The 19,124-nt window shown below is 50.7% G+C and overlaps 1 protein-coding gene across 3 annotated transcripts; it reads left to right on the top strand.

Annotated features, from left to right (window-relative positions):
- Nucleotides 1–267: 267 nt before the first annotated feature.
- LOC128048975 (apolipoprotein L3-like) lies at nt 268–13,743 on the top strand. Of its 3 annotated transcripts, XM_052641475.1 has the most exons (6): nt 268–338; nt 7,280–7,364; nt 7,548–7,656; nt 8,890–9,001; nt 11,500–11,941; nt 13,460–13,743. In XM_052641475.1, the coding sequence occupies exons 3-6, from the start codon at nt 7,626–7,628 to the stop codon at nt 13,616–13,618; spliced, it is 744 nt and encodes a 247-aa protein (XP_052497435.1). In that variant the 5' UTR covers nt 268–338; nt 7,280–7,364; nt 7,548–7,625; the 3' UTR covers nt 13,619–13,743. The 3 variants fall into 3 exon arrangements, with proteins under 3 accessions (XP_052497435.1, XP_052497433.1, XP_052497434.1); XM_052641473.1 differs by having other exon boundaries at nt 11,500–13,581; XM_052641474.1 differs by lacking the exon at nt 7,280–7,364 and having other exon boundaries at nt 273–338; nt 11,500–13,581.
- Nucleotides 13,744–19,124: the final 5,381 nt, after the last annotated feature.

Raw genomic sequence — 19,124 nt, 5'->3', positions numbered from 1 at the left:
CAAGGGACTCACGATGTGCTGGTGGCAGGTCTTCCTTCATGGAGCCTGAGACAGAGTGGACTGTGTCAAGAAGGACGTGGAATGTCAGGACTGAGCTTCTTTCTCTAAGCGGGTCAGCTGGAGGTGGAGATAGTCCCAGGGCGGGGCCTGGTGGGCAGGGTGTTTGTCTGACTTGAACCACTCAGAAGTGAGGGTTTTGCTTCCACTTTTGCTTCCCAGGGTGTATCTAGGCACAGAGGGTGTGTGTGGTCACTGCAGAGATGCACAGCTGGCAGCTGCATCTGCACAGCTGAGAACACCTGGATCTTGTTCACACTCAGCCAGAGGAAAACCCCTGGGTAAGCAGAGGGGAGGGACCCTGCCCATCTCCCCATCCTCAGGATGAATGTCTGAGAAAGGATGATGTCACTAGTTGACAGAAGAAGGAAACAGAAGCTCAGAGAGGTGAGGTCATGGCCGAGGCAGCAGGTTAAGCAGGGGCAGAGCCTGGATGTGGAGGCAGGTGCGTCTGAGGGCTTCCTCCCAGCTGAGGGCCCCTAAACAGAGCAGAGGGAGGCCGGCACCCATTCCGGTGGGCTCAGCTCAGGATGTGGACTCCTGAGACATGAGCAGTGACCCAAGAAGGAAGGTGGGTGTGGGGTGTGCTTAGTACTTTGAGAAATTGGAGGAAGCAGACAGGGTGGAGGAGGACAGGGGAGTCAGAGCCTCTCCTCCTATGGCCTGGCCACCTTAAAGCTGTCCCCAGGGTGCTAGGCTGGGGCTGATGGGGGAAAGCGGATTTTTTTCAGTTACAGGGAATCAAGGTTTGTTGAAAAACATTGCCTCTGAGAGCCAGGCTCAGTGCCAGGCCCTGGGGGACACTGAGGCCAGGAAATAGACAGGAAACCAAGAGGGGAGTCGAAAGGCTTTGGCTTCCTGTGTTTGCCAGGCCCTCTGCTCAGGATGTGGGTGATGGGAGGTCCTGTGTGGGGAAGGTGGCGCTGCCGGAAGAAGTGAGAAGGGCTCACTGCACAAGGTCCACATATATCCCTGTGTTGCAATGTTAAGATGAAAAGCCAAACTCTACAGACATCAGTATAACAGGAGGGGCATGAGCTTAGATCTATATTTTTTACCGGCAGAGACAACCCTAGAAATGTTTGGTTATTACAATCACATTCCCACCCCTCCCTCGGACCCATGTCCCAAGGCCTGGTCTTGGCCTCCTCCCTGCCCACAGAGAGCTGTGTGACCCTGGGCAAACTACCTCGCGGGGAATTGTTTGTTCTATTCTCTTACTGAGTTTTTAAAAGCTGATTTCCACTTTTCCCTGTGGGTGCAGATGTTTTTTCTGACCTGGTTTATGGGATCATTGACAATTTTTATTTCCAAGAGTTCAGTAAGTCAGAATTTCCATTATATCTTGTGAAATGTGTGTATTTAGAAAGGCTTTCTCAAATCAATGTCATTTTTAATGCTTCCTTCAGTCCCTTCAGTTTTTTCTCTCTGGTGTACGTTGGATCCTTTTGAATGATTGATTGATTGGGATCTTTAGTTTCTTCTCCACCTTGTTCTCTTCCTCTTTCTCCCCTTCTCCCCTCCCTCCCTTTCTAATTTTAACAGGGGGAACTGGGCTTGTGCTGTGTCATCAAGAAGCTGCTTGTTTCATGTCCCCATAAGGGGTCCCACCCCTCATATTTTGGCCAGGCTGTGCCCAGGAGGGAGGAGGGTGCCCAGAGGCCCTGGACAGGAGGAGCAGCAGAGAAGAGACAGGGCCCCTGATGATGCGGGAAGGGTTCTCAGACCTGGAGAAACTGAGCAAAAAGGGACCATGACCAGGAAAGTGTGGCCTCAAGAGGAGCTGAAGAGCAACTGGACGAAGGTGGCAGAGGGAGGCTTGGAGCTGGGCCTCCAGGGACAAGTAACCCGTCACACAGTGAGGCCAGTGGGGAAGCACATGCATGGGGAGGGGCAGCCTGTGGCAGGGAGCTGTCAGTCTCCTGCAGCAGGCCCTGCGGAGACAGAGAGGGTGAGGAACACGGGAGCTCGGGCAGTCGGGGGGGTCCAGGTGCTCGGCCAGGGACTTTCCTAACGCCCCTTTCCCTTCCCAGGGAGGGTGACTGCAGGTACACAGGGAGATGTTGGGGAGAATCTGTCTGCCCACGAGGAGGGGAGGGATGCATGCCTGGCCATGCAGCTGGGCAGGGACAGGCTTCTCCAGGGTCCTCCCCTCTCCCACCAACAGCCTTTCCAGAAAGGGACCAATCAGAGGCTAACAGAGGAGGAAGCCCTGGTGAGGAAGGCAGGTGCTTCCCCCAGCAGAGGAAGCACCATCAGCATCCACACCCAGCTGAGGCCCGAGACAAGGGTCAGGACCAGGCCAAGAATGGGAGGGAAGGGCGGAAGGATGAGGTCGAGGGTTCAGATGCATTTACAAAGTTTTGGCATCATCCAGGACCCAGCTCTTTCTGCCCAAGCCCTCCTCTTCTCTCTTGGCTCTTGGTTCTCATGTTTCATGGTGTCATTCAGCTGCCCTGGCTCCTGGGTCATGCAGCTTCTGGGCAGAGAGGGCAGCACGGGACCAGCCAGCTCTCCTCTCCCACCTGCTTCAAGGTAGACCTGCCTGTGCAAATTCTCCTCCATCCACACAATCAGTGCCTCCAGCCTCCACCACCAGGCACACTCCCTAGTGAACAAGTTACTCTTCCTGAGTGACAACCCCAGGCATCACAGAGAGAAGGTGACAGAAAGATTCTAGGATGGGGGCTCAGGTGAGGGGATTTGGGGGAGGCTCTAAGGAAATGGGGGCTTCCCTGATAGCTCAGTTGGTAAAGAATCTGCCTGCAATGCAGGAGTCCCCAGTTGGATTCCTGTGTCGGAAAGATCCGCTGGAGAAGGGAAAGGCTACCCACTGCAGTATTCTGGCCTAGAGAATTCCAGGGACTCTATAGTCCACGGGGTTGCAAAGAGTTGGACATGACTGAGAGACTTTGACTCTCTCACTAAGGAAATGGGTCCACTCTGATTAGGTGACACAGAAAATGACGGGCACTTCTGTCAGTGGGGGTCTCAGTAACTCATCTATGGAGAGGGGAGACCAGAGTGAGCATAAACGTGTGATTGGTAAAGAAGGAGCAGTTCTGCTTTTCACCCAAGGGAGGAGGTGTGGTGTTGGTGGGGGCGCAGTGATGGGTGATTGCTGTCTGCTTTGCTCCAGCTCTCAGGGTGACCCTGTGTGAGGCTGGAGTTCTGTGCGAGTCTTTGCATCCAACGGGAGAAGAGCATCGCCCTGTTGTGATACCAGGCCAGCCTTGGGATATCGGGGGTATTCTTTCCTTCTCAGTCCTTTATAATGGGCACATAAACAGACGGAAGGCAATGTGCCCATAGATTTTAAGACTCCTCTTATCATTAAATTCAATTAACAATGAAATATTTCCCACTACACTTTCTCCTCTTTCTTTCCCACTGCAGTTTCTCCTGTTTGCAGCATAGCTACCTTTTGTAAGCTTTATGTCTCCCGTCTTAGCCACACTTGATATAAACTCTTCTCATTGAATTATTATGAACTCATGGCCTTTCTCAGAATCAACTTGGCCTAATGAAACATGATCGTAGTATTCACTTTCCATCGTCAGCAGCATGATTATATGTGAGTTACATTACAGTGGCTCAGTCGGGTCCAACCCTTTGTGATCCCATGGACTGTCAGAGGAGCCTGGCTCCTCTGTCCATGGAATTCTCTAGACCAGAATACTGGAGTGGGTAGCCATTCCTTCTCCAGGGGATCTTCCCAGGGCTCGAACCCAGGTCTCTCACATTGTAAGCAGATTCTTTACCATCTGAACCACCAGGGAAGCTCATTTTATATGGGTGCCCCTTCTAAATGCTGCTCTGAACGTTTCCAAGAGAATCTGTGCCTTTGGGGGTGTACAGACGCCAACCTGTGGATATAGAGGCCGGCCTGTGGAACTGACCTCCACTTCGAGGAGTCTGGCTTCCTCTGAGTGGACAGAAGCCCATGGGGGCACAGGTTTGTGGGCAAGGCGCTGCTGGATGATGGATCTGTTTAAGGCCACACTTCACTGTGATTGTCCTGCTTTATGAGTATTATCATCCCTCCTTTTCCTAGAGAACCTGGCTTCATCATCACAAACACGTCTCCTACACTGACAGTTGTCACAGCAGGTCTCAGGCTTGTTTCTTTTTGTCTCTTAATCCAATTGCTTCCTCCAGTTTTATGTGGTGGCACCAGAAATCAACCCATTCTTATGGGTTACTAACTACTGTGAAGTGACTTCTGCTTTTATAAAATTAAAAAAATCCAAAAGACTAAAAGCATAAGTTTAAAACAAATCAGTTTATACAGAGGGTTCTGCACACCCCTTTGTAGTAAAAAGCACTTTCAGTTATTTGCTTTATCAATATCCTTCGATAATTTCCTTACTTACAGGGTCATTGAGAGAACTAAAAATAAGTGAATGCTTGAGAAGCACTTAGAATGCTGCCTGGTGGAAAGTGGGAAGTCGTCAACCACAATAACTAATAAATATTAAGTATCATATTTTTCTTTTCCTAATTTAAAAAGTCTGATACTATTAACTTACTTCTTACCAGGGAAGGTAATGATTTCAGTTATTTTTATACTTTTTCTTATATCCATCCCTATCTTCTCCTAATATCATTATATCACTAATCTTACATCTTCTATTAGAAAACTTTGTGGTTATATGCACTTTATTTGTGCCATTATTTCTTAGGCCCTCAGGTTCAGCTGGTGTTTCTTGGTCCCCCACTTTGTAAAATGAGACTAATTCTCTTTCTCCCTTCAGTGCTTCAGCTCCCACCTTCTAGAAGTGTGATTTAATATTTACGTTGATTGACAGCAAATAAATTTAGTTCTCATATTTAAATGCTTTGTTCTAAAAGTTAAAAGTCAAAGAAGAGAATTTACATTTTTGTGATGTTTTAAACATTTTCTCTTGAGTAACTTGTATTAATACTGTGTATTTGCACACACATTTTGGCATAGCTTTAGTTTTTCCTGATGTTTGGAATTGCCTTTGTTTTCACGCCTTGCACTGTCTATCTTCAAAGTTCCTCCATTTCTTTGCCCCTGTGCCTCATATGATACCGAGTCCCCTGTCCCCACAGACTCTGGACATTTTACCCCATTCTGAACTGGTTTCTCTCTAGGTCTGCTGTGTGCTCAGCTGTGATCCTTGGATTCTCTTCCCTCTGGGTTGATGTTCCTGATTCCTGGATCACATTCAGGAATCTTTCTTTCTCTTGGTTATCCTTTGCATCACCACACACACACACACACACACACACACACACACACACCCCTTTTGTTTGCCTCTGCACCTCACTCTCAAGTAACTTGCTAAGGAACGATTGTGAATAGCAACGTTTCTATTCTCGATTTAGCTCCATTTCTTCTGTCATTAAAAAAAAATTTTCTGGAAGCTTTTTTTGACCTTCTTTTCCAATCTTTCTTTAGACTTATTTTGTAAACACTTATTAATTCCCAAGATTTTTTTTGTCTGTTTCATTTTTTCCCACTTCTCAGAGAATCTCATTTTATGAATAAAAATCCCTTTTAATTGACTTAACGACCTGGGTTCAAGTTTTAAAAATTATTTTCTTCTTCAAAATTGTCCATCCATCCCTTCTGGTGTCATCTTTCATCTGTTTATCTTAGTCACCCTTTTCTACATTGTCATCATTTCCATGTATCTAATCCTGGATGACCCATTCATATTTTAGAGGGAATAAGTTGACTGGTAAGCTTCCCTGTAGAGTGCTTGCCTGAGGACACCTAAATTCCAGAATACAGAAGTATTTTTTCTGGAGTCTCTGAATTAAGATTTCCCTCCGTCTGGTGTGGATTTGGGTGAATATGTGATGGGATGTGGGTTGCTGGGACTATCCCCTGCTTTCTCCTCTGTGTCACCCTCATTTTGCTCTAAGCAAGCACTCCTCTTGCCTGTACACCTTCTCCCCGTTTCTTCCCTCCTCTCCTCTAGATTCAGCAGTCACTTCTTCATCCAGTCAGTCTTCAAGCTGTTGCTGAAGACTCTGGGCTCCTGTTGCCCACATTCCTGGCTTTATATTAGCAGCAGAGTACCGAGAGGCGAGGTATGGGCTCTTGAGCCCAGTAAGTGGGTTGAAACCTAGTCTATCATGGACAAGATTTCTGACCTTGGACAAGGCACATAACATCTATGAAAAAAGGAGGGGAGTTGGGGTGCATATCTCAAGGGTTACTGGAATAATCCAAATTATGTTCAGTAAAGTCTTAGATCAGCTATCATACAGAACAAAGACCACAAGCACAGAGACTCCCCCATCAGTAGCCATTATTATAACTGCAAGCATGTTTCCTATCACTTCAGTCAGGTCTCAGGAGGAGGAGTTGATAAACGCACTTTTGTCTTCTTACAACACTGCTGAATGTAATCAACATTTGCTTTCTTTCATCATCTACCAAGGCAATGTAATCCCAAACAGAATTAAAAAATTCTCTCTCAGTAAAGATCTGTTTTAAAGTAGAGACTTCTGAGAATTGGCAAGATTAAAAGAATTGACACCCTCATATATGAACATAACTGTAATAAATTGGTGCAATTTTTTGGCACAAGAGAGCGACTCTAGGTATGAAAACATTTAAAATGTTTAGCTCCCTGACCACATCTTTCTACTTCCAGAAACAGCTTAAGGAAATGGTCTCAAGTACAGGCAAAGTTTCATACAAGAAGAGTGTTCTTTACACTACCATTTACACAAACAATTTGAAACAACCCAAAAGTGCAACAGTTAGGGGAGGACAGCAGAGAGGGCTGCAGGGAGGGGGCTTGTGGGAGAAAGGCTCCTGCAGAAGCAAGGAGGATGTGGGCTGTGGGAGCTGCAGCACCAGAAACTTTATCAAGGCAGAGACTCAGGCACAGGGAGCAAGACATCATTTTGGAATAAAAAGAGTCATTTACCAATTAACATATATCCCCAGGTAAGTATTTTTGTATATTGTTGAGAGTACAGCATAGTTATCATTAACCTGCTATTTGAATCAGAAAGACTTGGGTTCAAATCCAGACACTGACACCAGCATGAAGTCTTGGGCTGACCCATCTTTAGCTGAGTTTCAGGAGCCTGCACGTCATAGACACTGAATCAACATTAGTTATTACCAGCTAGTGACGCAGGTGTCCAGCCTCACACACTTTCCAGAGCATTCCTTTCCATGTTCCTTTCTATGACTTCTCCTGTCTCTGGTTTTATTGCTCCTAAAACTTCGCAGATGGCTGTCTCCTGTCTGATTGCCTTCTCCCCGTGCCCCAACAGGAGAGCAGGACTCTGACTCAGCTTGGAAGGAGCTGCAGGAGGTGAGTGACTTTTCTTAACTAACAGCCAGCAGAGCCCAGGGGACAGAGAAACGTGGAGGGTTAAGTGTCTGGTGTCACTGATGGTCGTCCCAGGGGAACCCACCAGAGGCCTCCCCCCTCGCTGCTCCCTGCAGTCGCTGCTCACTCGTGAGCTAGCCCACAGCCTGTTTTCTCTTCCCCAAGGGTGAAGCCACACCTCCTCCCAGCCTGACTTGGACGGGTGAGCTGAAGAGACATCTCCGAGACCCTGCTGCTGCCATCATGAGCTCCACAGACCTCGTTTACTGCTCAGGTAGTCAGCTATCTCTTGTCTGGCTGGTTTCCACTTGTGATCCAGAATTGAGGGTGGTGCCTCCAGGCTGAGACAACCCACAAAGGAATCAAAAACCAAGAAGGGGATGGCTAAGCACTCTGGATCCCTCCAGAGAGGCCAGGGGAGCCCCCCACATTCGGGGTTCTATCCGGACAGCCTCAACCCCAACCCTCTCCTCAGGCACCACAGCACGGTGTCTACTTCCTCCTCCACCGCCGTCCAGCAAGGGTCTCTGAAGTGAGGCCAAGACACGGTGAGGGGGACAGCTGATGGGGATCCCCAAGGTCAGGCAGGAGAGGGAGAGGAGGTCCCCCAACATCCCTGGAGCTTCTCCTGCCCTCTCCCTTGCTCCAAGCCTCCTTCTGCTCCCAGACCCTGGGGTGTCACCACAGAGCCTGTTTGCTCCAGTTCTCGCCCTGCCACCCCCCTACCTCAGCCACTCTGCAAGGGTTAGGGGACCCTGAACTGAACTCAGGTCAGGACTGTGCCACCTCAGTCCTCAGGGAGAGATGGTCAGAGCTTCAACATATGAATTGGGGCAGAGGGGACACATATGTCCCCACCCATAATACCAGGGACATTTGGTCAGGAAGATGGACCTTAAACACTTTTTCAGTTCAGTTCAGTTCAGGCGCTCAGTCGTGTCAAACTCTTTGCAACCCATGGCCTGCAGCATGCCAAGCCTCCCTCTCCATCACCAACTCCCAGAGTTTACTCAAACTCATGTCCATTGAGTTAGTGATGCTATCCAACCATCTCGTCCTGTTTTCCCCTTCTCCCGCCTTCAATCTTTCCCAGCATTAGGGTCTTTTCGAATGAGTCAGTTCTTCACATCAGATGGCCAAAGTACTGGGTTTCAGCCTCAGCATCAGACCTTCCAATGAATATTCAGGACTGTTTTCCTTTAGGATGGACTGGTTGGATCTCCTTGCTGTCCAAGGGACTCTCAAGAGTCTTCTCCAGCCCCACAGTTCAAAAGCATCAATTCTTCGGTGCTCAGCTTTCTTTATAGTCCAACTCTCACATCCATACATGACTACTGGAAAAACCATAGCTTTGACTAGACAGACCTTTGTTGGCAAAGTAATGTCTCTGCTTTTTAATATGCTGTCTAGTTTGGTCATAACTTTTCTTCCAAGGAGCAAACTACTCAACGCCATTTCCATTTCACCACAATTTCTTCTAATTTTATTTTTTTCTCTTTCCATCTAGAGAGTGAAACTGTTTTTAAAGTTGTTGTTGAGCGTTCCCAGGTCACACAACAGAAACTGAAGGTCGTACTCCAATATACGAAGAAATTTGTAGCTACTGCCAGTTTACCCAGGTAACATGCATGGCTGCACCAGGAATGCCACTCAGATCCCTCTGCCCCAGGCCAGGTTCCTCCTGGCAGGCACACCTCCTCCAGGCAGCATCCTATAATTGGAGTCAAGGGAGTTCCTTCTCAAGATCCCAATAGCAGTGTTTCCTTCATGTGATTTGCTGCCAGTGAACGGCCTTGGGTTGAGAAGAGATGAAACCTGCTACAGGGTCAGGTTATGTGACCTTGGACATGTTACTGAACTGCTCTCTGCCTTAGTTTCTTCATCTGTTCAGTTTTTTGTGAGGACACTGAGATCATGCATGCAAAGTGCTTTGCATGATGGCTGACACAGAGCAGGTGCTCAATTAATATTAACTTTGAAAAAACTTCTTGGGAAGAGATAGGGGGCAAAGATCTTTTTCCTAGAGAGGAGGACAAATAGGGTTCACTTTCGAACAAGTCAGTAAATCCTGCCAACATCCTTTTGTGTTGCTGGGGATTCTAACTAGAGCCCTTTCCTTCCCCATCTTAGGAACTGTACCAACCCTGCAAGATCCAACTGGTCCATATGGCAGAGAGGCTGGAGAGGAACTGGGTGGAGCTGGTGGGGTCCTGGCTGTAGCCCTGCCTGGCTCTGGGGCTCTGGGCTTATGTTTTGGGGCCCCAGGTCTGTTCTGTGTCCAGTGGGAATAGCAGTTCAATCTGATGGACTATGGTGATGGCCTCAGAGTGAACTGCAGGTCAGAGGTGGGGAAACAAATGTAATCATCTTGTCCAAAGGCCCAGGGAGGCCTGCACCAGGGTCAGACCCAGGGTCAGGGTAGAGCAGAAGGTCCAGGTTGGAGGACGAGCAGGCAGGCTTGGGCAGCAGGGCCAGGACTAGAGTGCAGAGAGTGGGCCCCGAGGACACAGAGCTGAAGGGGCTGTGATGCTAACAGAGGTTCCGGGAGTGGGAGTGGGGACATTTCTTTCTTCCCTGATGGGATCCCCTCACGCTGGGCTAGAGGGCTGATCATGTCCTCCACACCCTGCCTGGGACCTGGGTTCTCACTCCATCTGGGACCCTCTTCTAGTCTATGTGGAGTGGCCCTGACAATGGGAAGGCCATGTGGCTCAGTGAGCCTCCAGGGTCACAGTGAGTGGTTATGATTGCGTGTCATTTGAGGGATTCTGAGGAGCCTCACGCGTCCCCACCCAAGAGGAGAACACTTCCTCCACCCGCTGTGCAAGTGCCAGTCTCCTCAGGATTAACAATTCAGATGGGTGACTCCTCAAGTCTCTTGAGTCTTGGAGAGGGTGTATGAAGTTGCACATGGCCTTGGGGAGCAGGCATGTTTTCCAGCTAACATGTAACATCCGAGAGGTCAGGGATGCTGGGAGATGGGTCAGGAGTCAGTGAGGTGAGCCAGAGGATCCAAGGGAACCAGGGCTCACAGCACATCTCCCGCTTCCCTGTCAGCTGGGGAAGTGGATGGACCCAGTGAGTTTCCAATGGAAAGATCAAGGGCGCAAGCCTTGGAAGAGAGGAGATGCCAGGCAAACTGATCTTTAAGGTGCCTTCTACCTCTGACTTTCGGTGTTTTTTTTTTTTTTTCCTAAGTATGAAGAGTTAGCCAACCTGCAACATCTGAGGACACAGTCTCCAGGACTGTCCTTATATTTAACACCAGTAGCAAGTTTTGGGGTTCCCATAATCACCGTCAGGTTTGAGAATTCCCTAGAAGGATTCTCAGAGCTCACTGAAGATGTCGTCATCCCGGTTATGGTTTATTACGGGAAAGGATGCAGTTTCAGCCACGGGGATAGTCTAGGCGGGTTTCATACACAAAGCTTCCGTGTCCCCAGGATGCTTTCCAGCCTTGGATTCAGTGTGTGGCAAGACACGCAGAGCACTGCCTGCCAGGGAATCTCACCCACTTAAAAACAAATTATCCTAACTTGTGGTCTCCAGCTCCTCCCGGCGGTCATACTAATGCCCGAGAGTCCAGCTCCTCCAGAGGTCAGAACTGATACCACGTGACCCAGATGCCCCATCGCGAATGTCACCTTTTCTGTTTGTCCAGTGACCAAAGGCCAGAGCAATTAAGGACACTCCTATCAGCCAGAACATTCTAGGGGCTTAGAGACCACTTCCCAGAATCAAGGGCTAAGAGCAGATTGACTTCTCACTACACACTAAGGTCCACGAGTGAAGGGTTTTCTGCTCCAATCAAACTTCTCTTTTTTTCTCTGTGGAGTTCCCACTCTACCAACTCTTGGCAAGTGATGGTTTTGACCTGCCCTGAGTGTCTTAACCAAATGCCTACCTTAATTGTATCCTAATATGATTTTTGCATATGTTTTCCACCATTGAATAAGTATATGGAGCATTTACAATGTCCAAATATGTGCTTGATATAAAAAGAAACACTTTTAAACATTTAAAAAACAATTTCTGTAATTTATGCAGAATAGATCTTGTCCAGCCTATTTTTACAGACAAACAAATTATCTTAATTCCTTGACCTTCATTATTACAGGAAGGAGGCAAAGGCACTACATGAATATCTGAACAGCCTGAAAACAAACATGAGTGGGAAGGACCCATGCACACTCCAACAAGACCAGCTGGACAGAAAGACGTTTTTGGAGGAGTTTCCTGAGATGAAACAGGACCTGGAGGAAGACACAGAAAAGATCCGTGCTTTTGCAGACAAAGTTGACAAGGTGCACAAGGACTGCACAATCTCCAAGGTGGTGGCCCACTCCACTGGCGCTGTGTCTGGCATCCTCAGCATCGTTGGCCTGGCTCTGGCACCTCTGACAATGGGGGCCACTCTGCCTCTCTTGGCCACTGGGTTAGGGCTCGGCATAGCGTCTACTGTGACCAGTGTGTCCACCAGCATCGTGGAACACGTAAACACATCATCAGCAGAAACCAAAACCATTCAACTGCTGTCCCGTGACAGAAAGAGATGGAAGGTAATCAAAGATATACTCCTTAACAGGAAACTTCAAATTATTTCTGCAACGAGGTCATTCATCAGTGTCCTACAAACCATTGAGAAGAATTTCCAATTTATCAGGGTGATAGAAGGCAGCCCTGCCTTAGCAGCCAAAGTCAAGTTCTTCATAACCAATGGGAAAACCTTCATTCATGGCAGCGTTCAGGTGCCAAAAACTTTTGGCGGCATAGCTTCAACAATGGCAAAAGGAGTCCGTATCACTGGCATAGTCATGTCATGTATCGGCCTTGTGATAGATGTGGGCTTCCTGGTGAAAGAGTCAATACATTTACATGATGGAGCAAAGACAGAGTCAGCTGAAAAGCTGAGGCAGCGGGCCCAGGAGTTGGAAAGCATATTGGAGCTACTCACTGAGATCCATGAGAATCCGGCAGGAGGGCTTGATTCTCTCAACCCCAGAGGAGTGCAGGGACCAGGGACATTTGCTGAGTGTCTCAGAGGCAGATTGTTAGAGGGGAAAAGGAGGGGAGACAGCATTGATGGTCCTGGGTGTTAGGAATTTGGCATTTCTGGAGCTGAGCACAGCAAGGGAGAGATGGATGCAGGTGGCAGATGAGGGCAAAGAAAGAGCCTGGAGCCCGGACTAAGGGAGGAAGGGGGCTAAAGAGTGAGGGCAGGGGAGAAACCACTTATTTTGGATTAAAGAACACACTGGGGGTAGAATAAAGGGAAAGGCAGGTGGAACTAGCTGTGGAAGGCCAGGAATACGAAAGGTTTGAAAATGAGGGAAAGTCAGAGTGAGGACTGTTGGGATATAGGAGAAGTAGCTGGGGCTCCTCTATCGCCCTCCTCAGGGTGTGATGTCCCAGCGAGAAGAGTCTGCCACTGGTGGTGTTCTCCAGCCCTGTGTCTCCAGCATCAGCTCAGCTTCGATCCCAGCAGGTTTTTATTAATTAGGCAGGGACTTCATTGTTTGTTTGTTTGTTTTTATCGAAGTGTAGTTGGCTTACAGTATTGTGTGGGTTTCTGGTGTACAGCCAAATGTATTGATGACACATGTAGTTTTGTGTGCTATACAGTAAAGCCTTATTATTTGTCTATTTTAGGTATGGTGGTGGGCATCTATTAATCACATATCCCTATTTACCCTTCCTCCCCTTTCCTCTTTTGTACCATAACTTTGTTTTCTTTGTCTGTGAGGCTGTTTCTGATTTGTAAATAAGTTCATTTGTACTACTTTTTAGATTCCACCTATAAATGAGACCATACAATATTTGTCTTTCTCTGACTGACTTACTTCATTTACAATAATCTCTATGTCAATCCAAGCAGAAAATACAGCATTGTTTTATGCTTGTATGGCTGGGTACTATTCCAGTTATTTCGCATCTCTTTTTTTCTATTGATGGACACTTAGGTTGCTTCTATGCTATTATAAAGACTGCTGCTATGAACATTGGCGTGCATGTTACTTTTTGATTAGAGCTTCTGTCTTTTCCAGAAGTGCTGACTCATACAATAACCCTATATTTAGTTTTTTAAGGAAACTCCATGCTTTTCCACGGGCTTCCCAGGTGACTCAGTGGTAAAGAATCCACCTGCCAATACAAGAGACGTGTGTTCGATTCCTGGGTTGGCAAGATCCCTGGAGAAGGAAATGGCAATCCACTCCAATATTTTTGCCTGGAAATAGTCCATGGAGAAAGGAGTCTGGCAGGCTACAGTCCATCAGGTCAATAAGAGCCTGACACGACTGACGACGAACACCGGATCTCCTCACCTTGTGTTCTCTAGACTTTATTTCAATAAATAGCACGGATTCACTGAGGCTTCCTTGTGTTGACTGATGGGCTTAGCTGGGCTCCGGATGCCTGAGCTCCTTCCCCGTGAGCCTGTCGCCCAGGATCTCAGGGAGCACGTCCTCCATGGCTCCTCCTGCCTGCCAGCCAATCGTTTCCCTCAGACCCTGGAGCCCCAGGCCCCATGGGACGCCCGGGGGAGCCCATGTCGTCTGATTTGGGCTGAGCACGGGGATGCTCCTCCTCCAGCCCCGGGGACCAGGATGGACACGGGGCACCCAAGGGTGATTGAGAGCAGAGGGCTTGTGTGCAGGTGTGAAGCGGGGTCAGCCGTACACAGAGGGGAGAGAGAGACAGCACATGCCTCACCCAGGCTGCCTTCAGGTTTCACCAGGACTCCTGGAGGAGCTTCCAGAACCGTCTTCTTGTGTTTACCTTGGGGCACTGCCCTGCCTCACCTGTCTATTCCCCACATGGGGCTGGAATGACTCTTAAGAATATTGATCTTAGCCCTACCTGCTTCCCCTCCTCCATGGCTGCCAATGACTCTGAGCAGAGATGCTCAAAGCCTCCCTGCAGCCTACCTGCTGGAGCCTGTGGTCCACCAAGGGCAGAGCTGGTCGCCAGGCTCCCTTCATCATCAGGGGCATGACTGAGGGCTAGGGAAAGTGGGCAGAAAGGAGGGAAAGTCCATCCAAGGCCATGTTCTGACCTGGTCACCCATCTGGGATTGCACCTGCCACGACTTTCTGAGGAGCCTTCATAGGATGCCTCAGGCTCCTCCTCTCCAGGGAGGAGAGGGGAGCATCTGGGTGTTGCTCTCACCCCCATGGGCCTGCTCCACAGGGCACTGACTCTCTGTGTTTCCACATGTGGAGCATGCGAGCACCTAACAGTCTCCCACACTGGAGCCCAGGGCAGGAAGCCAGAGACCCAGGACCTGAAAATGATCCCAGTACATCTCCTAAGTCCCTCCCCATGTGCTGCAGAGCCTTCTCCACACTTTTGTCCAAACCTCCCTCAGGAGACTTTCCTCAGTGCCTCTTACTCCCTCTCAGCCCGTGTTTCCCTGAGGCTTCAATCGGCCCTTCCATTCCTTCCTGGAGACATCAGCAGTCATGGCCAGCATCTGTCTGATCCCCAAACCATGAGTTTCATTCCTTCTTTAATTTTTTGTAAGTTCCTGGGGAATTCAAATCCTGCAGAGACTTCTCCTGGGCAGGGTTCCAGGCACTGGATACAGAACCATTCAGCGTCCCCCCAAACCCTTAGAGCTGCACCCCGTTCAGCTCAATGTGCAGATGATGCGATTCCTCAGTGACCCCTGTGACGGGTGAGATCCCTGTGGTTCTGAGCAGCAAAAACTGAGCTTGGCTAAGTGAGCACAGACGAGCATGCACTGGAGGGATGCGGGCCAGGTCAGAGAAAGGAAAGAAGCCCCGCACCTGCACAGTTCAGGAAGGACAGACAGTAGCACAGGGCCCCCTGCAGGAGCTCACCGTCTGTCCCCAGAGGCCCCTTCCAGCAGGGAGCTTAGGTCCAAGCACCTGGAATCCCAGTGTCAGGTTCCCAGGAGACAGAGGCGCTTGGGTCTGAGGACTATATTCTTGGACCAATAGGGCAGGCTGAAGGATGAGGAAGATGAATGGTTAACAGGGACCTGAACCCTGGAGGGAGAGGCTCAGGAAGAGAGACTCCAGACTGAGTGCTTCCTGGATGCACACATGCCCTCTTCTCAGACCAATGGAAATGACTCTCCTCACCCTATTCTGGGTCCAACATCCCACACACAACAGCAAGTGTACCGCCCACTTCCCCAGCTGGATACAAACACGAATCACCTCCCCTGCTGTGTGTTGCAGGGATATCAGGGGTGAAGGGCCCCAGCGCGATGCCAGTGCTTCTCCTGCTCTGTGGGCTCCTTTCCCAGTACTCTGCATGTATATTATATATGTGCAGCAACAGGGAGGTGCAGTAGGCTCCAGGACCTCCAGGAGCGCTGCTCCCCGATACCAATCTTCACTGGGATCCCACTTCCTGTTCCTCTTTCCTGCGGGGAAATTCACCCCTGTGGAGCCTGGGCTGGGCCATCACTGTGTCAGTGCTGTCACCTGGGTCCTAATCAAGGCCTCACTGCCCCTCTGAGCACACATGCTTGTCACCCCAACGGAGAACAGGAGGAAGCTGGGCCCAGGGTCCAGGAATGTGGCCACAGCCCCCACCTGGGAAGGGCCATCCTGGGTGGGGCCTCCGGGTGCCTTGAGCCTCTTCCCTGGATCCATGTTGAGCTGATTGGTCAGGAGGACGCAGGGTGTCCTGCTTCAGGAGGAAGTGAAGTGAGCATGTGGTGTTTCTGTAACACAGCTCATCCTGGGCCCAGGGTGGTGGACCCACCTCCTTGGAGCTCAGGCCACGGAGCTGTCTGTCGCCTCTTGCTGTGCTTCCCAATGTGGGGAGAGATGGGCACAGGTCTGCCCTACCACCCAGGACCTGAGTCCCTTCTGGCAGGGCCTGTTTTGGAGGCTTCTAGCTCCTCGCTTGGCCCTGAGTTTGGTGGTTTTAGCTGCTGCTCCTGGTTCTCACGAGTGCCCTGAAGTCCACAGAGCTGCCCTCGTACCAGCCGGCACACAGCCTCCAGCTGGCTTGTTCCTGGGGCTCAGACTTAAGAGAAGAGGGGAGTCTTGAGTCTGCAGAGGTCCATACTCAGAATCCACCAGTTATCTCAGGACGTTGTGCTGCTGACACAGGATATCTAACAACTGGTGACACTCGGATGCCTGTGGAGCTGGTCTGGACCCAGCCTCTGCGACAAGGACAGTTGGTGAGGAGCACCTTGTACCGTCCCAGTGAGGCTCTCAAGCCACCTGTGCTGTTGCCCCTCACCCTGCACATGGCCCCACACTGCCCAGCCACCCCTGCTTAGCTCCTGTGCTTCTGAAGGATGTTGAACCAGTCTTGACTTTACAGCACCTTTCTCAAAAGATACCTTTTGGGACTTCCCTGGTGGTCCAGTGGTAAAGGAGCTGCCTGCCAATGCAGGGGACACGGGTTTGTTCCCTGGTCCGGGAAGATCCGACATGCTGCGGAGCAACGAAGGCCGTGCACCGCAACTACTGAGCCAGCTCCCTAGAGCCCGTGCTCTGCAGAATCAGAAGCCACTGCAATGAGAAGCCCATGTACTCGACGAAGAGAAGCACACTCGCCGCAACTAGAGAAAGCAGCCCCTGCCTGCACAGCACTGAAGACCAGGGCAGTCAGATAAACACACAGGGACGCTGTTTCCCTAGTTACCTAAGGTAATGCCTCCTGAGCCCCACTATCTACTCCCAGCCTTGTAAGAAATGCACGTGGGCAGAGACTCCAGCAAGTAAGGTCCCTACAGGGCCGAGGTTCTGTATTTCTCGGTGGCTTTTACCTGTTACCTGTCCCCTGCTAACCCCTACCTGCCCCGTCCTGCGTCCCCTCAGCCCCACTCTCCCTGCACCAGGAGGAGGCTGCCCACAGAGCAGCAGGGCCAAGCCAGGCTCCAGACCCCTTCCCTGGCCTTGGCCTTGCTCCAGGGCTCTGTGGTGGCCGGGGTGTCCCGTGGTCAGCAGCCGGCTCTCCTCCTCTGGATCGAAGCCCTGGAGCTCAAGAGCAACCTGTACCGCATGGGCCAGAGCAAGGTCTTTTTCCGGCCAGGCGTGCTGGCCCACCTGGAGGAGGAGCGGGACCTGAAGATCACCGACGTCATCGAAGGCTTCCAGGCCTGCTGCTGGGGCTGCCTGGCCAGGAGGTGAGTCCCGGGACACACACCCCACCCAGCCTGATCCTCGCTCGGGGTCACTAGCTATCCTGTGGTGGAGGGCACTTAGGAAGTGGGGCCTGGGCACCCTCAGGTTGGCAATTTCCCCCCAGAGAGCCCCACATGGCTTTCCCTGCCCCTGAATTTCTGCCTGAGGTTTAAAGTAAGCAAGCAGGAGGGATTACCGTCCTTGGATTTTCCCTCCAGGAAAGCTCCTGCCTCCCACTGTTCATCCCTGTGTCCCTTCTATAGGGGTGACACCCAGAGCTGGCTGTCCCCCGAGGACCCCAACTTCTGGAAAGGAGGCATCCTCGAGTCCCGGCAGCTCCAGTAAGTTCAGGGGCGGACTTGTGCAGGTCAGTGGGCAGGGCAGCAGCCTGTTTGCCCCTTGACTCCTCTGTGTCTGGGCTCGGAGGCGTCTGTCCTGGCTTGAGCTCTGAGCACTGGGGACAGGATGTCAAATGGATGTTTGCAGGATGTGAGCTGCTGACACTCTGCCACCAAACACAAGTCCCTGAGTTCCTGGAAGAACACCCCCACCTCTCCCCTCCTCTCAGCTCCCTTACCTGCAAAACACATCAGATACATAACAGTTGGCTTTAAGACCAAACTACAGTTGGCTATCCTCATGGAATAATCTCCTGTCCCTCCCTCAAACCTGGGGGGAGGGGACCATAATGGCCCAGGGACGTTTCCTGGGGTGAAGCCACCCTGAGGGAAGGGCAGGGGGCCTCCATGGGGCATCCAGGTCCAATGCAGTCACTTCTGCTTGAGGCAAACCAACAAGTTCAACAGCAGTCCAGCTGCAGGCCTCTCAGACTGTGGGAACTTGACCTGCATTTCTCCATCTGTGAAACGGAGCCAGCACTCCTAGAGCTGATGTGAGATTCAACAGAAAAGGTGTGGACGGTGCGAGCACAGTGCCTGGCACTCGCTCAGCCCCGCCCACAGAGGCTCTTTGCTCAGGAACCAAATGGAGGCAGGGCCAGCTCTCCGTTGCAGACTTCTCTGAGTTGCCAGGACACTGGTTTTCTGATAAAAGTCTTCCATTTGGAGAGAAAAAAATCTGTTATCAATTGAGATAAGCAGAGGTAGAAAAGGGCAGCGTGCTCTCAGCCCTTCCCATGAACTTCTGCCTGCACCTTATGGCAGTGACCACCAATGCTGGGCCTCCTCCTGTGGGCCACCGGGACTAAAGGCGCTAGTTCCGTCCCTGCCAGCAGGGCTCAGTCCAGAGGGATCTGATCCTAGGGGTGGAGGCGGGGCTTAGAGTGGCTGAGGGGTAGCCTTAGGCCCCTCTTCCAGGCACCATGGGCGCAGAGCAGGAAACGGTGGGCTCTGCAGGTGAGGTCACGGGGACTTCTCAGAGGACGCTGCTCAGATTTGGGCTTTGCAGAAAGCGTTTCTCCAGGCAGGATGCAGCAGGTGTCCCTGACAGAAGAACCTGTGTGAGCGAATCCTGGCAGCCACATGAGCATGGCCCTCCACAGCAGAGGGTGACCAGCATGCACTGAGCACCTGGTGTGTTCTGGGCCGGTACCACGTGCTGGTGGCACAAAGGTGGGCGAGGCAGGCCGGCTGGTGAGTGTGGGGTTGGTGGGTGAGAAGATGGAAAC

Source organism: Budorcas taxicolor, chromosome 5 (assembly GCF_023091745.1).
Source record: "Budorcas taxicolor isolate Tak-1 chromosome 5, Takin1.1, whole genome shotgun sequence".
NCBI classification, from domain to species: Eukaryota; Metazoa; Chordata; class Mammalia; order Artiodactyla; family Bovidae; genus Budorcas; species Budorcas taxicolor.
This window is presented reverse-complemented; position numbering and strand designations above follow the sequence as displayed.